The following is a 21,076-nucleotide window of genomic DNA, read 5'->3' as shown; positions in this document are numbered from 1 at the left end:
ACCCCATATATCAAAATACATACATATAAAGCAAAGGTGCCAAAATGTTAATCATTGGGAGAAAAAGAAAGAAACAAAGAAAAAGAGATAGCAAGTTTCAGGGGCTGGCTCAGAACTCCAGAATATTTTGTGGACTTGAGACACTTTCCAAACTTTCTCACAGTGTGGCTGATAAGAAGGAGCCTGGAGACACAGGGTCTTTTTACAGTGCAAAGTACTCTATAAATTTCAGTTTCTGCAACCACCACCTTATGAACAAACCGGTGGGAGGGGCTGCTTCAAAAATGCCTCCATCACCAGTCAGGTGCTCCCACTAAGAGGCTTCAAAACACTGCACTGAATCCTTCGAAACTCAAACCAAAGCCCCCTTTCCCTGGTCGGACTTCAGTGAAAGTAAATCTCCGAAGGAAAGTCTTCATATGAAGGCTGCTGGGAAATTTGGCTTCCTTCTTTCAATTCTAGATCATAACATTTTCTCTAGGCTTTATCAGGACAGCATGGAGGAATGGACAGGCCAGTGGATAAAGGAGAAGGTCCTAGTCAATCCCATTGATACCCAAGTTTAAATTGCAATCTATAGGCTAATGTCTCTGTGTTCAGACTTGGCCCAGATTTCTCCTCCCACTTCCAGGCTCACACAGCAACTGCCCAACTGACACCTCCACTTGAATGTCACAAGGACCCCTCAAACTCAACAGGTCCAAAACAGAACACTTCTCCTCCAGATTCTTTTTTCTCTATGAATGGTACAACCAACCATAAAATGACAGAAGCCACAACCCTGTCACCTCACTCTCCCTCGCCCTCCGTATCCCACCCATCCCCCGGCCCTTCCAGTTTACTTCCCAAGTTCTCTCAACTCCGACAGCTTCTCTGCTTTTCAAATTCTACCCTGCTCTTCCCAGCAGCCCACACCTACATCCTGGACTCCTACAACAGTCCCCCAAGTTTTCTCCTATCCCCACTCTTGTCTCTCTCTAATCTACATTCCACACTGTTCCAGAATGAAGATTTCAAATTCCCGTTTAAACTGATCAATGGTTCAATAGTAATCATTATTAGGGAAACAATAATGGGAAAGCAGCTAAGATTATTGAGCTACTCTCTGGTAGCAAGCAAAGCAGCAATAACAAAGCACTTTAGAGTTTTCAAAGCTCTTTCACAAAAATCCCATTGGTCCCAGAATGGCCCCGTGAGGGAAGCACTATCATCATCTCCTCCATTTACCAGAAAAGGAAAAGAAGATTGGGTGGGGGAAGGGATTTAATGATTTGCCTGCAGTCAATCAGCCAGTGACCCCGAAGCCCGCCCCTGACTATAGGCACAGCCCACACCCAGAGTTAGGTGGCAGCTGACTCAGCCAGGGTGTGGCAGAGCTGTGAAAAACTGTGAAGTGCTCTATAAGCAAATGATGACTGGCGCTGCTTGCTCAGTCATCAGCTCTTCCAACATTTCCGAGTTTTCCATTTGTTTAACTCAAGTGGAGCATGGAAGTGGGGCTCATCCAGCACATTTAACTCCGCCATTGTGGTAACCACATTCATACACAGATAGAGAGGGGTTAACTAAGCTGGCCACAGCCACACCCCTCCTGCCCCTGCCCAGGTGAGCAGGACCCTGGAGACAAGATTCACTTCTCTAGTTGATGCACAGGTCTTCCAAATATTAAAGAGTATGGGGCACTGCTGATCGCAGGGGCTGCTCCTGGCAACACCCAGCCCTCAGGTTACCTGGATGGTCCGCGGCCTTGTATCAACACTCATCCTTTGTATCAACCACCGCCCTCCTCAGGCCTCTTAGCCAGGGGCAGATCTGGGTAATTCTGAGTACAGACATGTTTCCTGACACACTCAGGCTCTACACTTAACCTCTTCAAAGGATGTCTTTCTACTTTATGCAGTTGTCAATGTTGCTTCTGTGGATCAGGAGCTTACATGCTGGTTTCAAGAGAAAAAAAACCCCTCCAACATCATGTTATTCTTACAACATTAAAGGTTTACAGTAATGCCTTCCATAATGTCCCTCCAAGTGGAAATAGGAACAGGACTTCCTCCGAGGACAAAATCATTCCTTGGACACCAGCCCTATAGCCGTGATTATCTCTCTGCTTCTTCAGGTGAAAATATGCTAACATAAAACTATTTTTAAAAATAAAAGTAGCTTTCTAAAGATGTGGCTTTTCAGGTGACTTGAAGTTTCTAAGACATAAGAAAGCTGATTAAAAACAAAAGCAGGTGAACTTCATGCTGAATTTCTTTTTATGTGATCTGGTTTCAAAACCCAAATAATTTAACAAAATAGGAATCTTAACAAGTGAAATTCACCATGAGAAAGAAATTCCACTTGATAATAGTTATTCGTTTTCCACGTATAAATAAAAATCACAGAAATTCCTAGGTTATGTCTAATGTTCAAACATAATTGTCGAGCCATTCTAGCATAGAGCTAAAAAAAAAGGATCACCATATATTTTGTTTTATAAATAGAACAAAATAGGAAGCTCTCTGGTATAGAGTTTTTCAGATTTAAAGCTGATCAAAATAGTTTATGGTTTAAAATGGAAAATGAAAATTATTCTTGGGGTAAAAATATTTACCTTCTGGACACTGGCAGGTGAATCCACTAAGATTAGAAACGCACGTTGCTCCATTTCTGCATGGGTCTAGGGTACAATAATCGATCTTGGATTGGCAAAGCTCTCCAGTATAACCTGAATAAAACAAGAAAGACATCTCATAAAATATGTTATTCCAAAACCACCATGAAGCGCCCCGTGAACTGATACTCAACTGGTACCCACTCAATGAAGGCAGCATCCTCGAGCTAAAACCTCCCAGCCACTCCTTGATCTAATGTGGTCTTACAATGAGCAGTAACTATAGCAGTTTGGAATCACAGTTCAAAAATCGTTTACTTTGCAAAAATCTTCATTGCAAAGAAAGCCTTTTCTTCAACATTAGCTTTGTGTTTTATTTTGAAATACTAGTCAGAACCTTCAGAAGCTGAGACTGAATGCTACTGTCCCTGTTGACAGCATCCTTCTGACATAAGGCAAACAGAATCGACAGTGTTCTGCGTGATCTGAGATGACAGCCACTTTCCCTAGGTCACTCTATAAAAAAGCACTAGGAAAATTTCTAGGTATTAAAATTTTTTAATTGATAATAGTTTAGACCTAGAACAACCTTCTGTGTTCATTCCATCCCTTATCCCCTCATTTTATAGATAAAGAGCTTGAGACACATGTAATGTTAAGCACATTAATATATGAATCTTAATACTTATTTGAACTCAAATCGAACTCAATGGATTCTCCGTGAAGCAAGCCTCCAGTGGCGATTTCATTAAATAATATAACCACACATGTGTGACGAGGAAGTAAGGACTTCGATCTCCTGGAATACCATGTAGCTAAAAAGCTCTAAATAAACCCAAACTTTTTATTAACTTTGAAAACAAGCCCTCCAGAGTGACAAGTGTAAAAAAACAACACGCTAATATGTTTTTCATTTTAAAGTGGGAAATGGCTATGAAAGAAAATTTGGAAAATACAAGATGTAAAATTTCTAGAAAGAGAAAACAGTTGCTCTTAGTTCTACTACTTGCGTGACAGAACTATTAATACATTGAAGACCATTCCTATCAGAAATGTGCATGCATACGTATTTCCTACACAATTATAATCATACTGTAACATTCTACATCTTTCTAGGATATACATAAAATACATAGAAACTTGTCTTTCTGAATTATTAGTTTTGAAAGACTGTCATTAGCACATTGAAAAATAAATCAAGGATATGAGAAGAGAGATGATTTGCCTGGGCTCAGTTACCTGCCAAACTAGTCTAAATTACAGAGTGTGATTTTAATCACACTGTTTGTAATCCTCCTGGTCCTCATGCGCTTCAGAACCGTCCAGGAGATTCTAGCTAATTCGTGGGTAGGAGAAGATGTAAGATAATCGTACAAACTAAAAATTCAAACACGGGGACAAAAAGCTATTTCAAAATTGACAAAAGAATATCTTAATATGATAATATTACGTTAAGAATATATCTTCAAATGAAAGCTCTAAATTCAGAATGAGGCAGAGAATCATTTTTAAGAAGAGTGCTACAAATAACTTTTTGGCTAGAAATAACAGCTAATATAATAGGGTGCTTTTTTCTCTCATACATTAATTCATCCTCACCGCCACCCTATAAAGTCAGGACTACCATAATCATGCCCATTTTACAGATGAGGACACCGAGGGTTAGAAAAGTTAAGTACCTTGCACCAAGTCACAGAGAGACTCAAACTCCTGAGCCCAAATCTGTAAACCTAACCTTACGCCAAGGCAATGTGCATTACATCATCAACAAACATGCATTCAATATAAAGCAGAAATAACAGAAAATAATGGATATTTTTGAATGTTGTATGTATCTGTAAATATATTCTTAAATACACTTAGTTCTTAGAATTGTCATTGATTTTCTGCTTCAATAGGTGCTACACGCAGGCTCCATTTCCAGGATGTTCTGGATTAGGGCAACAGCATAACACTTCTTGAAATTTCACAGAATCTTCTAGACTTATCACATCTCTAGATAAACATTAAAAGAGATCTGAACACTTCAGTACTTGAAAACAATATGAATCTTTACCATCCTGGAAGTAAACCACAGAATCATTTGTCCTTATTTCACAAGTTTATCCAAAAACGAAGACCTCTATGCATCATGGGATTCATCCTGTATCTGAAATAACAGCCATCTTTAGAATCATATACTTAGTATAATTTTGCAACTCCAAGTGTTCTCAGAAATCCATTAGTCCATTATTTCTGAAACTTGCTTCCAAAGAATATTCATGTACTTCAACACGTTGGTAAGTGTTTGGGGGAACAGCTTCTGTGTTCAAAAAATAATAATAATAACAGAAAATAACAGACCAAAAATACATAAATATAGAGTAAACACCATAATATTCCTCCACAACCTACAGCCTACCTATGGTTATGACTGGGCTGGAGGTGCCAAGAATTACTTTTCCACTATCCCTTCCTTCAAAGGTTCTACAATATGGCTAGAAAAGTACATTTCTCAAAAAGATAACCAATTACAAATGGTAGCTTCTTAGAGGCAGTGTGGTTTAAAGGATAGAGCATTGTGAGTCATGTTATTAGAAACACCTCAAAACGGACTCGAGAATGACACAAAACCATGAAAAATAGCCAGGAGCCACCTAGATATCATCTGTAGGAGGAGTGTGTTCCCACCAGACAGAAAGAATATAAGGAGAATGCAGGATTCCGTGAAGTTCAATATTCTTTAGAGAAATTCTTAACAATCACTTTGAACTTTCTTTTGAACTCTGTTTGAATTTTTTATTTTGGAATTTTAAACATACTTAAACATAGAGAGACTAGTATATAACCTCACATATCCATCATCTAGCTTCAACAATTATTAACATTTTGTTCATTTAATTTCATCTATTCCCCTCATATTTGTATACTTTCCTTATGGAGGTATCTTAAAGCCAATTTCATTTCACCTGTAAATACTTCAATATGCATCTATAACTAAAGGAGATATTTAAAAGATCACTTTTAGTGTCTTGTTTAATTGATGTTTGCTCCCATTTATAAATGTAATTAAACACTCTCAACTATATTTATTAACATCAATAATTTATTTTTAAGAGCCACAATTATCTGATAATACACAAATCTTCCTATGCACTTAATTTGTTCTTATCTAATGGATCTAATAAATTAAACCTATAAGCAAAGTGAATCTTAAATGACATTAAATGCTCCAATACTAATTTAGTAGGATTTCAGTTTAAGAGGCTAATCCACATGTGCAGTGTGTAGGGTGTTTGGGATGGTCATAACGGTGTGGGGCTCCCTTTGGTATGCAGCGGTGGAGATGCTGAATCTTGCATGGCCTGAGATGGTGCAATAGAACAGAGCTGTCTCACTCAAATGCCAACTGTCCCCTCCAGTGAGGACCACTGGTCAAGGATCAGTCACTATATCATGGCTTTTTGTTCCTGAGCTTTAAAGTTTTATATTAAAGATTTTTAAAATGTAAGAAACATAGAACTATAAATAAAAAGGCCATGAGTAATTGGCTAGACCTGTAAAGTATGCATGTATTGGCAGGTCTATGGCTTCAGTATAACTGGAGATGAAAAACAACAATGGGGGAGTGTGGGAGGGAGGGGAGAGGGAGCCAAGGAGGCAGGGTTGATTATGGGATTCCCAAGCATGCTTAGCTGCAGGTGGCCAGTTGACCAGCTACAGGCAATAGCTGCCTATGGATCTGCTAAGGTGTAGTTCAGGACCTAAAGCTTGTCCACACCAAGCCAGGTGTTATTGTTGCCTTCAACAAGTTGCTAGTTGAAAGTTCCAGAAGCACTATTGTTGTGCATTGCTCCCACTAGCCAACTAAGGCCATCTCTGGGAGAGAAGAGGCAGAGAAGAAGGAACCACCAGTCCTGTAGCTGGCTTACGGGGCTCGTAAACCCCAGTGAGTCAGTTCCTGGACCCTCAGAGAGCAGTGACGTACCTGCAGGTGTCACGCAAATAATTGATACTGATCTATATGGAACATTCTGAACTGGATATCTAAGACTTACACAAATCACTCTTCCTGTGTCTTTTGTTTTTTTTACATGATGTCATAATCAAGGAGTCAAAACTAAATGAGTGACTGGTAGGAAGTAAAATGAAAAACAGACCATTAAAGCTTTGCCTTTGGGTTCTTCCTTTCATCCTGCTGAAAGTTCACCTCTTCTATGGGGAATAAAGGAACCACACCAATTGTGAATAACACTTCCTTATCCCACCAAGGTGGTGACAGTCACCCAGAGAACCTGGTAGAAGATGTTCAAGCAAGACAGTGGTCAGGTCAAGACAGTGGATAAGAAGGGTAATAAGTGGTGGCCACTTTGTGTGTATTATGGGAGAATTTCCTCTGGCATATACACATAAATGGGCATTTCAGGCCTTGAAGATCTATGCCAGAGGGCTCCCAAGGGGCATGGAGAAAATCCCATGTCAAGTTCCCATGGACGCAGAAAAGAGCCCATGTAAAGACACAGAAGGATGCAGGAAAGGTGTGAATGCCGTTTAGACCTTCCTAAAAAGGCAGAGTAATGACAAACTTCCTTCATTCTGGTTCACAAATGACAAAAGTCTATAGCTAACTCCGGAGGCAAATATCAGTAACTTTCTAAGTTTCTTTTCCTCTAACTAGTGATATGGCCTCTCCTTAGAGCCAAACCACAAACATTCACGGACCACGTTCCAAATTAGCGTCAGACCACACGACGCCTTTCACATTATCTAGTTCCAGGCATCCAGGCACTGAGTCCAGGACTCAAGGCACGGTCTCCCAGCCCATCTCTGCACCACTACTCCTGCCTTCTGACAATCCACTGTACGATCCACGTGGGAGTAGCCAGAAAGATCGTTTTAAGACATAATTTATACTCTTCTATACTTAAAACCCTCCATTGGCTTCCCAAAGCCCTTAGAATAAAACCCAAACACTTTCCCCTCATGGCTAAAAGACGCAGTGTGATCTGACCCCTGCCCCCTCACCCTCACCCACTATCCCCAGTGACCATCACACTGTGGCCACCTTGGGCCTCGTTCTTGTTCCCAAACTCCCCAAGCTCCTTCTCACAGACTTTAGCATTGTTCTCAAGCTGTGGCCTCAGGACCACACAAAGATGTGAGAGGGGTACAGAATACAACAAAAGCAGTTATGGTCCTGCCCTAAAAAGAGAAGTATGGCATGAATTTAAAACTGACATGTCATGGAGAAACCACTGAAGAAAGCTGGCAATAAACTTGGAGAGGGGGGACGAACTGGTGGAGACGCAATGGAGTTTCATCAGCAAAATGAGGAAATAAAGACAGAGGAGGTGAAAAATAAATGACACAAAAGAGTAAAGGACCTAAGAATGGCATTAAAGTCACCCCTAGAACCAAGCAGGGAGATGTGAACATGTCTTACAGGAGCTAAAGAAATGCAAAATCCAACTACCCAGGGAAGGAAGTTAGCTCCCACCTTAGTGGGGGTTGCAAACAAAATCAGAACAATTAGGTCAAGGTGTCTCTTGAAACCATGGCTGTGCATTGTGAAATCGACTCCACGTGGAGAGAACGAACTGAAGTTTGCTGCAGTTGGAGGCACTAAAGAAGCGGGGGGGGGGCACCTCTGTGTGTTTATTACTGACATGAGAATTGTTCTAGATGCCCGGGTCTGGTGAGACAGCCAAAAATCTCTCTCCCAGAAATAACCTTGGTCCTTTGAGTGCCAACTCTAATTCATTCGGGTCAAGAACTGCAATTAGCTTAGGATAATAAAGCTCTTCCCTTAGTGGTGTGCGTCTTTTAACCTAGAAAGACATAGAGCCAAATTTGGAGATGATGATACGAGGACAGAGATCAAAGGCCTGGTTTGCCACTTGCTCTTTGGTTTAGGCTAACTGGTGCAGACTGTGTGCAAAGAATGTGTCATGATTGGGAAAATACGACGCATGAGAGAATCCATCAAGTTTATGATTCCAATCAAAACGTTTAGTTGAATAATTGATTTTTGATTGATGAATTTAAATTGAAAGATAAAGCTAAGCCAGGACACATGGAGATATTTAGCAGAGCTTGAGAATCACCATAATTTATGTTTAATTCTTGCAAGAGAAAGAACATAAAAGATAATGTCAGATAGTCTTCCATGTACACAAAAGCCACTCTAGGACATCAAAACCTCAGCCCTAGAGGCCCACCATCACTTTGTACAGGCTGTTCCCTCTGACTCTGCACCCTTCCATGGCTGTCCCCTCCCATGAGTGAGCTCTCTGCTCAGAAATCATCAGCTCAGACCTTGGGACTCATGCTCGTCTTTATTCTTCAACTTCCCACTTATCTCTACTCAACAACACATACACACACTTGTTACCTCCCCACCTAGAAGGGGACCCCAAGGGAGCAGGGCTTTGTCTGCGGAGTCTCCTGTTGTCCCCCCCGAGTTCTTTCAGGCTCCATCACACTATACTTATCATCAGTACCTGAAATGATTTTCTTTATTGGTTCCCTTTCAAGAACATAACCCCCCTGAGAATCAGGACTTTGTCTGTCTTGTTAGTTGCTGAATCCTCAACACTTAAACATTTCCTGGCACAAATGAATCAACTTGCTTAAAGCTTTTGCCCTAAAATCAACTATATCTTTCAAGTTAGATTTAGCCTCTCCCTCAGCAATAATACTACTCAGAACTGCATGGGTGAAATGTGCTGGTTACCCTTTTTCCTAATGTACATTAAAATAAATACATAGCTATCAGCATAAAAATCAGCTATCATCTGTTATCTAAAAGATGTGCTCTCTAGGGGCCGCCTGGTGGCTTAGTGGTTAAGTTTGTGCTCTCCACTTTGGCAGCCTGGGGTTCACCAGTTCAGATCCTGGGCACAGACCTAGCACCGCTTGTCAAGCCATGCTGTGGCAGCATCCCACGTAAAAGAGGAAGATTGCCACAGATGTTAGTTCAGTGACAATCTCCTTCAAGCAAAAAGATGAAGATTGGCAATGATGTTAGCTCAGGGCCAATCTTCCTCACCCCCCCGCCCCAAAAAAAAATGTGCTGTCTAAAGTCACCTTGTGTTCTGCAAAGGTCTGTACTTCCAACTTGGGAAACAGCTCAATGGAGCAATTGCCCTGCTAACGAGCCCCTCCCTCCCCAGCCAGACTGGGATGAGTGGTGAGTTATGCTGACCCCCTTCTGAACTTCAATCTTGCTTCTCCAACTAGCATTCAGCACCTTCAACAGGTCCCTGCCACAGGGCAAATCAACAGATCTTTTCTCCAGCAACAGCCCCAATCAGGTTTAATTCCTTAGGTCCGTGCTTCTCCACCAGGGTGACTCTCCCCTTAGAGAATATTTGGCAATGTCTGGGGACATTGTTTATGTGGTTGCTACTGGCATCTATGGGTAGAAGCCAGGGATGCTGCGAAACATCTTACAATACACAAGACAGCCCCCTATGACAAAGAAGGATCCAGTCCAAAATGCCTGGGATGCTGGAGTTGAGAAATCCTGGTTTAGGTCAAAGAGACCTTGGTCCTTCACACTAAAAACCCTTGTTTTTATCCCAGTATCTCTTATCTTCCCTTAAATAGAAACCAATCCTTTATAAAGTAGGGAAATAGCACCTTCAGAACATTTTTAAAAATCAGAATCCTTAGGAATACCTATAACTTCTAGCAAGTTAAAGACCATTTTAAAATAAACTATATGACTCTAAAAACTTTTAAGTTACTGAGGAATTTATAAGTGTGATATTCACTGAATAAGTAAAATACTTGGTTCAAAACTAGATGACTACTGAGGCCGGCCTGGTGGCGCAGTGGTTAAGTTCATGTGCTCTGCTTTGGCAGCCCAGGTTTCGCCAGTTAGGATTCCAGGCGTAGACCTACACACTGCTTATCAAGTCATGATGTGGCAGGCGTCCCCCATATAAAATAGAAGAAGATGGGTACAGATGTTAGCTCAGGGCCAATCTTCCTCAAAACAAAACAAAAAAACAGATGACTATTGGAGATAAGGATCTCTCCTTTTAGAGAATCACAGAGGTTTTATTCTTTCTTTGGAGAACACGCTAATATAACAAAAAAGATATTAGAAAAGTTGTGCCTTGGGATATATAATAAGGATGCCATTCAAGGACATACAGGATGATGGGAGAAAGTTCTGGTCTGAGACTCAGCACATTCAAAGCAGTCTGACCATGAGAAATGATGTGAGATGCAATCAAGTGCATGTGCTGGTAAGTGAATCTGCCAGATGGTAGACGATGTCTAGACACCTTGAAGGAAATGCATTGAATGGAATAATCCATTTGGGAGGTGGGGGGAGGACACTAGATTACATCTGGTCTAATGTAGATTTGGAGTATTGAATTTTACACTATTTTGTATTTAAGTGTAAAATATAATTTAAAATTTATCAGTGTATGGAGATAGAAAAATAGCTAACTTTTGCTGTGAATATCCAAACAGATTGGAGAAAACTATATCCTAGTGGCGTCTTTTGATTGCCAACAACATCACAATAAATGGCACCCCTTCAGCACCCCTAAATCACTCTCTCTACCAGCTACACTCTTCAAACGAAAGAAACTTTCTGGAGTTCAATGGCAAATTACATGAGGTGTAAGCCAAGTTGGCTAAATGAGCCAGACTATTAAAAAATAAGGCAATGACACCAAGGTGGCCTCCCACATGCCACAACTAGAAGGACCCACAACAAAGAATATACAACTATGTACTGGGGGGCTTTGGGGAGAAAAAGGAAACAATTAAAATCTTAAAAAATAAAAAAAATAAAAATAAAAAATAAGGCAATGATCGTTGTTCTTTGAAACATTCTCCTCCCCTGCACCATTGTTTTGCCTGTGATGTTTACTTCATGATTCCTCTACTGAAATAACAGTATTCCTCTGCCTCGCTTCGACTCCCTGAGGCAGAATCTAATTGTTTTTTTGGACAGCTGTCCTCAAAGCTTCCAAGGTGGGAATTGTGGTGGGAGCTATTTTTAACGTTCCTGCTCTTTTAATAGCCTGGCCTGTGCAGCGAGGCGAAGCAGCTGGATTTGTACTGAAAGCCTGATGCCACCAAGAGAACCCACCAGCCTCAGTTCTCGCCCTCGGGGGATCCGAGCAGCTGGGCTGGGGCCTCAGCCGCTGCTGCAGAGATGGAGCGCCTAATATTAGCACACTGAAGCAAGAAATAAATAGCAGGAATCTGTGTGCCATCCAGACGTTCAATCTCAGAGGCATCCAATTTCAAAGTCGGAAGGTAGAAATTATTTAACAGAAAAAATTAGTAAGAGCCACTGGCGGGGAGACAACAAACACATCTGAACAAATGCACACATAATTCAAAAACCAAAGACAAAGCATGGAAGACATAGGAGGCCCATCTGTGAAGGCAATCGATACAGTATAACAAAACAGGACTGTGCGATAGAAAGAAAAGCATAGAAGAAAGCGAACATTCAGCAGAACTAGGAAAATTAATCTCAAGGTTAGAAAAAAAAATAACCACATCTAATCAGTACTAGGCAAGAAGCACAATGGGGCGCACAGTGGTTTGGAGAGTCAAAGGTCCCGGATGGTGATGTAATGATCAGCTGAGTGAGTGCATCAAACGATTGACTTTGACCTTCCTTTCTCTCCTGGGTGAAATGGGGATGATGACGATACCTGGCTCCCAGGACGATGGTAATGACTGAATGAGATCAACTCCCAGCAGCAGGAGGCGTTTCTGTGGAGCATGCCCCTGAATCCACAGTAGCTTGCACCATGCCTAGCACATCACAAATGGCCCGATATTTTTTAATGGATGAACAATTTACCGATTTTAACACCGCCAAGCAATATGCCAATATTGTCTATCTCTCACTTTTTAACCAGCGGTTTAGATCAGTGGTTCTCCAAGTGCGGTCCCCAGACCAGCAGAATCAACATCAGCTGGGAACTTGCTCAGATGCAAGTTCACCAGCATCACCCCAGACCTACAGAATCAAAGACTCTGGGGGCGGGCCCAGCAATTTGAGTGTTAAGGAGCCCTCCAGGTGACTTTGATACGGGGCGCATGCTAAAGTTTGAGAATCACTGATCTGGAAAACTAGCTGCAAACAGTTTTTTTAATATCAAATATTAATATTATTCATTTAAGAGGTACACATATGATGCAGATTACCAAGGAAAAGGTCAGAGAAGGTCAAATACTACATCATATCGCAAAGCCTTTACTGCTGGCTCCGTTGACACACGCTTTTTCCTTCTATGAGTGGGAGCCGCTAGGCTCCATTATTGCACCTGTCATTGCATTGTTTCCAGATCTACTGCGCTCGTCTTTAAGAGCAGGTGGTAGTGATTCTCATCCCCGGCCCCTAGCACAGAGCCAGGGACACCACAGGTGCTCATTATAAAGTAATTAATGACCGCATAAGGCCCATGTCGTGCTATTTTTTAAATAACCCCTTTTATTCCATTTCCCTAGAACTCAAATAAGAATTGTGATATTGATATAGGCCGGACTATACATGACACCCTATATCTTCTAATCTGGTGATTACAAAGGGGGAGAGGTTTTGAGAAAGCTCCTTTCATTAAATATATCCTGATGATTCCCCCTGAGAAACTGAAATCAAAAGGAAGAAAACAATAAATGAATTAAGAACTTATGCCATGCGACAGACAAGTTAAGGGACTGACTTCAAGATATTTATCAGATGAAGTCTAAGTTTGTGCCACAAATCAAACTATAAAGGAGGTATTCATTCATTCTTTCAGAAAGAATTTTTTTGTGAGTGAAAATTCACACTTGGGGAATCCAAAAGACATTCAGACACAGTTCCTGCCTGCAGGGAGCTTACACTCCAGAGGAGGAGGGAAGGCCCGTTCATGTAAGACAACTAAACACATCATGTGAGCAAAAGCAGAGAAACGGCACCAAGTCAGGCACATTTGGATGACAGTGACAGGCTGGACTGACTGGAGTGTTGGGGGAAGAAGCCTGGGCTGCAGCCAGGCTGTGACAGGCCGCAAACCCACGTGCTGAGGAGCTGGGGTTACCAGTGGGCATCTTTGAAAGTTTCTGAACAGAGTGCAGACTTGGTGAAGTTGTGTCATAGAGTGGTCACTTCTTGTTCTCATTCGCTTCAGCTGAGGGGACAGCATAAGTCTCTCGTCCCCTCTCCCTGGGGACAGGTGCTCTGGTCTGGACAAAATGAGGGACCTCCAAAGGGGCATTCAAAACCGGGCATAGGGGGTGGACACGGGCTCTGAGGAGAGAATTCGAAGAATGAAAGCGCTGATCCTTGTCATTGGTCATTCTCTGACTGGTATTTAGCGGCTAACTAGGGGGTAATTTAGGGGGTAAATAGGTGCCCTTTATGGATCAGCTGTTCTGTGCCAGTGTGAAGGTATGCGTGTGTGTAGATATGTGCTTATAGGTGGATATGTGTATGTACGTGTATGCACGTGTCTATGTTTGTCAGTGCATGTTTCCACGTGTGCGTTTGTGTGTGTTCTCTTTAACTCTTACAAGGTCAATATCGTTATTCCATCTCACAGACAAGAAACCTTAGGCTCAGAGGAGCAAGACAGAGTCGGTGAGTGACTCAGCCTGAAACTAAACCCAGGACAGCAGGCTCCAAACCCCATGCTCTTTACTCCCCATGTGTCTTTTCTTTCCCTTTCATGAAGCTTGTTTGAAAAGACTGTGAGAGCTGAGCAAGGCCAGCCCCAAGGCAGGGAATGAGGGCAGGGAGTGGCCTGCTCAGGCCTGGCTCTTCTGGGTCTTAGCAGAGGGGAAAAGGACGTTCTGAGGGTCCCTCGTGGTCCAAGTTGGCTCACCAGAGACGGAGACCACAGAAGGAGTTGGGCAAAATCTTTGGCCAGAGGACAGAATGGTAGGCTCGGTGAAGGGCCTCAAACTGTTGGCTTGACAATAACAACAATGATAATAGCAGCTACCATTTGTCCACTGCTTACTGGGTGCCAGGTACCTTTCTAAGTACACCACGTGCATCATTTTATTTAATCTTCACAACAACCATTGGATGGTGGTGCTTTGGATTCTGTCACCCATCGCAATCTACAGATAGAAAGCTGAGACCCAGTGAGATTAATTTCCCCAAAGTCACACAGAAAATGAATAGCGGGAACAGGCTCTGCACATGGGGAATCTGACTTCTCAGCCCAGTCAGCTCTCCCCAGTCCCGGGCTTCTGGAATGTTGTGCTGCAACCGTAAGCAAGGCAGTATGGGTTGTGGAGACGTGGACAGGCTTATCTCAGTCACTCAGGCAGCAGATGACAACAGCCTGAAGCAGGCGTCGGTGATGGGAAAGGAAGCAAAGCCCAGGGACAGATGGAGGATCATCATAAATACAGCAAGCCTGGTGCCTATCCAAAGATAAACAAGATGAGGGAGTCACTCATCAGGATTAAGCTTCCAGCCTGAGCGATGAGCACGGTTAGGGCACCATTGATAGAAACTAGAGCCATGGGAAAAAGCCAGGCTTGAAAGTATGTGTGGGAGGCAGAGGAAAGGGGACACTGAGGGTCTGCAGTTGAGTCTGAGGAGGGGGATGAGGAGTCAGCAGACACATCAGTGCCAAGTCTAGTGAAAGTGCTGGAGCTGAGGTGACAGGCCAGGCTGGGAAGAAAGAGTCTGGAAACCATCCATTTAGAGGTAACAAGGCAGAATGAGTGAGTTCTGCCAAAGGCAGAGGAAATCGGCTAGAGAGGGCTAAGGACAGAGCTCTGGTGATAGAAAGGAAAAAGAAAGGAGGGGAGGAGGCTTGGAGAGGTCCCAGGAGAAGGGACACAGAGCAGTGTTCTGTAAGCCAGGCAAGAAATGCTTCTGAAGAGATGAGGACAAAGAAAAAGCCCTGGAAATTAGTGAGAAGGACACCACCAACGACCTTGGAGAAGCAGTTTCATGATATAAAGAGAAAGAAAGTGTAACTGAGTGGGTAGAAAATTACGAATTGGATCTAGACCATTGTGTGCCAGTGATGAAGAAGATGAGAGAGGAGGAGGAAAAGAAGGCAAACATGTGGAAGCAGCCACAAGGACCTACTAAATTCTCGCTGGTTTGAGGGACGGGTTTTAAGATGAGACCTTTGAATCCTTGCCGACAAGAAGCCAGGAGGGGAAAGAGGGAGGGAGAAGGAGGATGACAGAGAGAGGAAGCCAGAAAAGGCTGGAAGCATAAGATCCTGGAGGAGGAGAGAAGGGAGATCTCATCAAAGGCGGGCTTCATAGCAGCATCGCTCACAATAGAAACAACCCAAACGTCCATCAACAGATGAATGGATAAACAAAATGTGGTGCATCCATACAATGGGACATTATTCAGGCATAAAAAGGAACGAACTACTGTTCACACTACAACATGGATTGACCCTTGAAAACATGATGCTAAATGAAAAAAGCCAGACTTCAAAGTATCATATAATTCAACTTACGTGAAATAGCAGAATGGGCAAATCTAAAGAGATAGAAAGTAGATCAGCGGTTGCCTAGGGCCAGCGGAAGGGGATAGCAGGATCAGGAGGTGACACCTAAAGGGTAGAGGGCTGCTTTTGGGGTGATGAAAATGTTTTCAACTGTGGTGATGGTTACACAACTCTATGAACACACTAAAAACCATGGAATTGTACACTTCAATGGTATGCAGATTGTATCTCATAAAACCATTATTTAAAAAAATCACTGGCGTCGTCCACAGCTCCCCACTTCCACTCACACCTCCCATTCATCCCATCAGCCAGTGTTATCAGCAATACCTCCCAGTACATCCTGAATCCCAAACCTCTCATCTCTTCCAGTTCCACAGCACTCAAGCTGCCACCATCTCTTGCCAGAACAGGAAATGGCCTCCTAGTGGGTTTCCCAATTCCCTTTCCTTATATTTATTCTTTACTAAATTCCAGAGTGATCCTTCCAAGAGGGAAATCAGATGGCTCACCTCAGTTCACACCCTCGGATGGCTTCCTGTCACTCTCAGGATGGAATCCCCATCCCTCCACAGCCCACTCACACCTCCTTCCCAGCACTAAGACTCATCACTGGTTCTTTTAGGTGCATGCTCTTCAAACACTCCAGACATATTCCCGTCTCAGGACCTTTGCATGCACTGTTCCCTCTGCCTGGAATACTATTCCCTCTGCTATGCACATTGTTCACAAGCTCCTAGTATTCATGTCTCTACACAAGTATTTCCCTTCAGAGAAGTCTTACCTAATCACCCTGTCTACATTCATACTCCCATTTCTCTTGATCTCTTCACCTTGCTTTACTCACTTCCTAGCACCTATTACTACACCTCACTCCTTCCCTTGACCACACACACACACACACACGCTTTACACATATATGCAAACATACACCCAGATGCTGTATACATATATGCAAACACACACACACACATTCATGCAACAAAGAACACACACACACATATTGTTGACTCATCTCCCTCACTAAAACATGACCTCCATGAGCACAGGGACTTTCCTCTTTCACAACTGTATTCTCCGCACCTAGAAAATGCCCAGCACATGGTAGATACTTAGTAAATAATTGTTGAATGAATGAATGATCCTCGCAACAATCGCTTATTTTAAAGATGAGGACACCCAAGAACGGAAAGTTTGGGGGGGGGGGGTCGCACGAAGTTGCTTAACTAGTAAGTAGAAGGGGCTGGAGTGAAAGCCCGAACAGCCATGTTACATTTTGTTTCATCCTCTCTGCCCCAAATGGTGCTTCCTCTGGTCCCAAGGGGGGCGAGCAGCATCACAGGCAACCCATTCATAGCCTGTCAGAGATGTCCACACCTCCTGCTCTGTTCAGAACTAATGGAAAATTCACAGACATGAATATGTGACCGTGAAACATACTCTGATCCAAAGATGGACACAGAGTGAAGAGGCCTGAATTCCTGTTTCTCCATGAGCTTTTAGACCCTGGTCACTCTGGTCAAGTCCTTCAGCTTCACAAAGTCACCATTGCTTCCCACACTTCATGTACAGAGGCAAGTTCTGAGGTTCCTTCCATTCAGAAACACTGAACTAACCTACTTTTAAAAACTGCCTTCATCTGCTAGTGCACTCCTTTGGTGTGTTTTTTTTTGTTTTTTTTTTTTGGTGAGGAAGATTGGCTCTGAGCTAACATTTGTTTTCAGTCTTCCTCTTTTTTTTTTCTTTCTCCCCAAAGCCCTAGGACATAGTTGTATATCCTAGTTGTAGGTCATTCTAGCTCTTCTACATGGGACACCACCACAACATGGCTTGATGAGTGGTGCCATGTCTGCACCCAGGATCCAAACCAGCAGACCCTTCGCCCCCGAAGTGGAAGGTGCAAACTTAACCACTCAGCCAAAGAACCGACCCCCACACTCCCTTTTCGAGTTGAGTGAGACTGGACGTGAGGACTCACAGCAAATTCAACTCAAGATTTGTCTCCAGGAGGAGGTGACCCATCTCTAACTCACAACTCAAAGGCATCTGAGTCTATCCTAGCAACACTCAGTGTTTAAAAGAATAAAGCTGGGACGGAAACCCGCTACGTTCCCCTTGCCTCGGAAACAATGAGTTTTTAAAAATAGGCTGAAATCACCAATTAGTCGGAACAATGAAGTACTCTGAAGCTGAAAAATGCTTTGTACGATGCTAATAATATTTTGGCAGTGGTGGTTGTGAATGTGGATCACAGCTATTCTTTTCAGAAAAAGTAATAGCTCCTTTGAGGAAAAATTATATTCTTGGAATTAGAAGGTTTTTATAAAATAAATCTTGATTAAAGAAGTTAAATTTCAACTTAATCATGCATTCCGTGTCACTATGTGCAAGGCATAGGGCTTGGCACCGACAGAAGATGGAGAAATAAAGACTAATGTCATCTAAGAGTCCCTGCCCTCAGGCCAGCCACAATCTGACGTGGAGGCAAAAAACACAACATGTGCTACAGGGAGAAGCCCAGAGAGGGAGGGCAGAGAGAGGAGAAGCAAGAGTATCGAGCCCCGGCTATGTATCTGCGTGCCTCATATAGAATGCATCTCATTCTGTTCATTCATTCAGGAAATCTTTATTGAGCCAGGCACCAGGATACGTGCCCACAGAACAGACAAGGAGCTTACATTCTCTTTTAATACTCATAAGCAGCAGTGGTGAAGGTTGCTGTAATCTCCTTGCAGAGTCAAAGAAGCAGGTCCAGAGAGGTTGTGTAACTCGCCCAAGGAGCCCAGCTAGAAAATGGTTAAGGACAGAAACAGGATTTAGACCACTGGCTCTGGAGGTTGTGGTCGAGTGGGGTGGGTAGGGGTCTACACTCCAGGGCAGATGGTCCCAGGTCTCCTGCCTCTGGCACTGAGGGCTCATGTAACCTCAGGCAACAAGCAGGGTCTCCAGGAAGCTCTTTCTGAACCAGACAGTCTGATACCAAAGCTAGATGGGAAACAAACAGAGGAAACAGCCCACGTTTCAGGTCTAATTGTGTGGGATTTATGATTGCCATGTGGGCATTCTGGCTTAAACAGTATGCTATAATGTTAAAACACAAAATGAGAACTCTTCCTGATTCTGCTCCTCACATTAATTTTGCCACTGAACTTGCCTTTAGAGCAGTTGTATTTACTGTTCATTCATTCACACATCCATCTACATCCTGTCCACCCTTGTCGCTGCCAACCAGTATCAACTTGGGGGAGTTCGCAGCTTATCAGCTGCATGAAAACCAAGTGGCTGTGACTATTTCCTAATATGGTGTTGCCTTTCAAAGAGTCTGGTAACTTCTAGCCACCTCTCTTGCTTTTGTCCCTATATGTAGCCTGTTAGAGACCTCCAGGCTTCTGATGTAGCCATCACATCAATCTAAACAGGAGCCGCCAATGGCGTTCACAAACCCTGTTGCCAAAATCAATAACCTCCTCTTAGATTCTCCTGCAGTGTTTGATGCTGTTGACAATCCCCTTCTTTTTGAAAGTACTGCAAGAAAGTTAAGAAAAACATCAATCACACTGGATAAAAATTTCCTCCCAAAATAGAAATTTTATTGACCACAATCTATAATTCATCTTATATGGCACGCACACATATATGACATTTGTCAATGTTTTACTATTTCAAAAATCATCTCCTGCTTCCAAGAAATTGCAATAAAAATCAAAATGAAAACTAAAGCAGAGAGTTTATTACTTAACGGACTGAACAGCCCATCTGCCATATTCATACATCTCTAGTTTACCCATGACTCAAAAAATTCTATTGGCACTGCCATTTGACATAGAAATTAATATTAGTAAATTTGGAGCTGAAGCTTCTTTGCTGAAAATAATATTTTCACTTACTGAGAGATGTTCTGCTCTGAAGAGAAATGAACATTGCCTCAAGACAACAATGTCTCCGCGAAGAGACTTTGTGGGGAGTTCTTGTTCTCTGGTGTCAAGAACCTGGTTTGAAGTCATTCATTCATCAAACAAGGTAATTTCTCATGATCAAACTTGCAACAATTTGAGCACAGCAGGATAAATTTTCAAAAGGAAAACACGCTTCCCACTGTTTGAGAGTTCTCATGCATATATCTGGAGCTTCAGAAGTGAATTAATTGATATTAATTAACCTGTAAATAGTTCTTTCACAAAGGAAATGTGGTTTTCCTAGAGAAATATAAGTTTTTCAAAGGCATTCAGAATTAAATTAAGTAGAAAATTCCTCATTTCGAGCATCCAGTCCCTTTTTTGAACAAAAGTGCCTAATATTTTCTCTCTTAAGAGGAGACCTGTTGGGCATGAGAAAGCTGAGAGAAGGACATGGTCTTGAGTCATAACCTTTGAACCAGGAAAGTACTGCACAACTGCGTGGCTGCAGACACAGAAAAGGAGTGTAATAATCAAGAACATGGGCTTGGGAGGCAGGCAGAAGACGCCGGTTCAAATCCCACCTCTGACAGTTACTGGCATGGGCACCTGGCATGACAGAGCCCGTGAGACTGTTGACCCTATTGTCTCCTTTCCTAGTCAGAGCCTCTAGGGACTAAGTGGACTAAGTGACTGGATTCTGGCAAATGGACACAATGAGCTCCGTTTTGGAACGACCGAGCTCAAGGTGGCCTGGGACATCTAAATGGAGATGCCAAGTAGGCAGTTGGATAAATGGGTTTAGAGGGGAGTCTGACCTGTAGGTACAAATTAAGGAGACACACTATGAAACTGTTAAAATGAATGAAGTGGTTCCGTATGTACTGACCTGGAAGGATGTCTGTGATCTACTGGTAAATATATACAGTGAAAAAAGCAAGTTATTGAACAACATGTATACTGTAATCACTTTTTTAAAACATGTAGAAAAACATAAGCATCTGATCTAAAAGAGAAATATACACACTCACACATAGACATACACATACACACATACACAAACACACATGTGTGCAAAATATATACCAAACTATTAACCCGTCCTTACGATTTGATAAAGTGTGGGACACAGGCGTGAAGAACTT

The 21,076-nt window shown here is 42.5% G+C and overlaps 1 protein-coding gene across 2 annotated transcripts in view; it reads right to left on the bottom strand.

Moving 5' to 3' along the window:
• DNER (delta/notch like EGF repeat containing) overlaps positions 1 to 21,076 on the bottom strand; it is a 302,825-nt gene that overhangs the window by 96,217 nt on the left and 185,532 nt on the right. For both annotated transcript variants that reach the window (XM_014835920.3, XM_070489533.1), the window contains exon 7: positions 2,597 to 2,710. In XM_014835920.3, coding sequence (XP_014691406.3) covers positions 2,597 to 2,710 — 114 coding nt within the window. The remainder of the gene's footprint in view (positions 1 to 2,596; positions 2,711 to 21,076) is intronic.

Source organism: Equus asinus, chromosome 19 (genome assembly GCF_041296235.1).
Source record: "Equus asinus isolate D_3611 breed Donkey chromosome 19, EquAss-T2T_v2, whole genome shotgun sequence".
Taxonomy (NCBI): domain Eukaryota; kingdom Metazoa; phylum Chordata; class Mammalia; order Perissodactyla; family Equidae; genus Equus; species Equus asinus.
The sequence above is the reverse complement of the archived record's forward strand: the minus strand, read 5'-3'. Positions and strand labels throughout refer to the sequence as shown.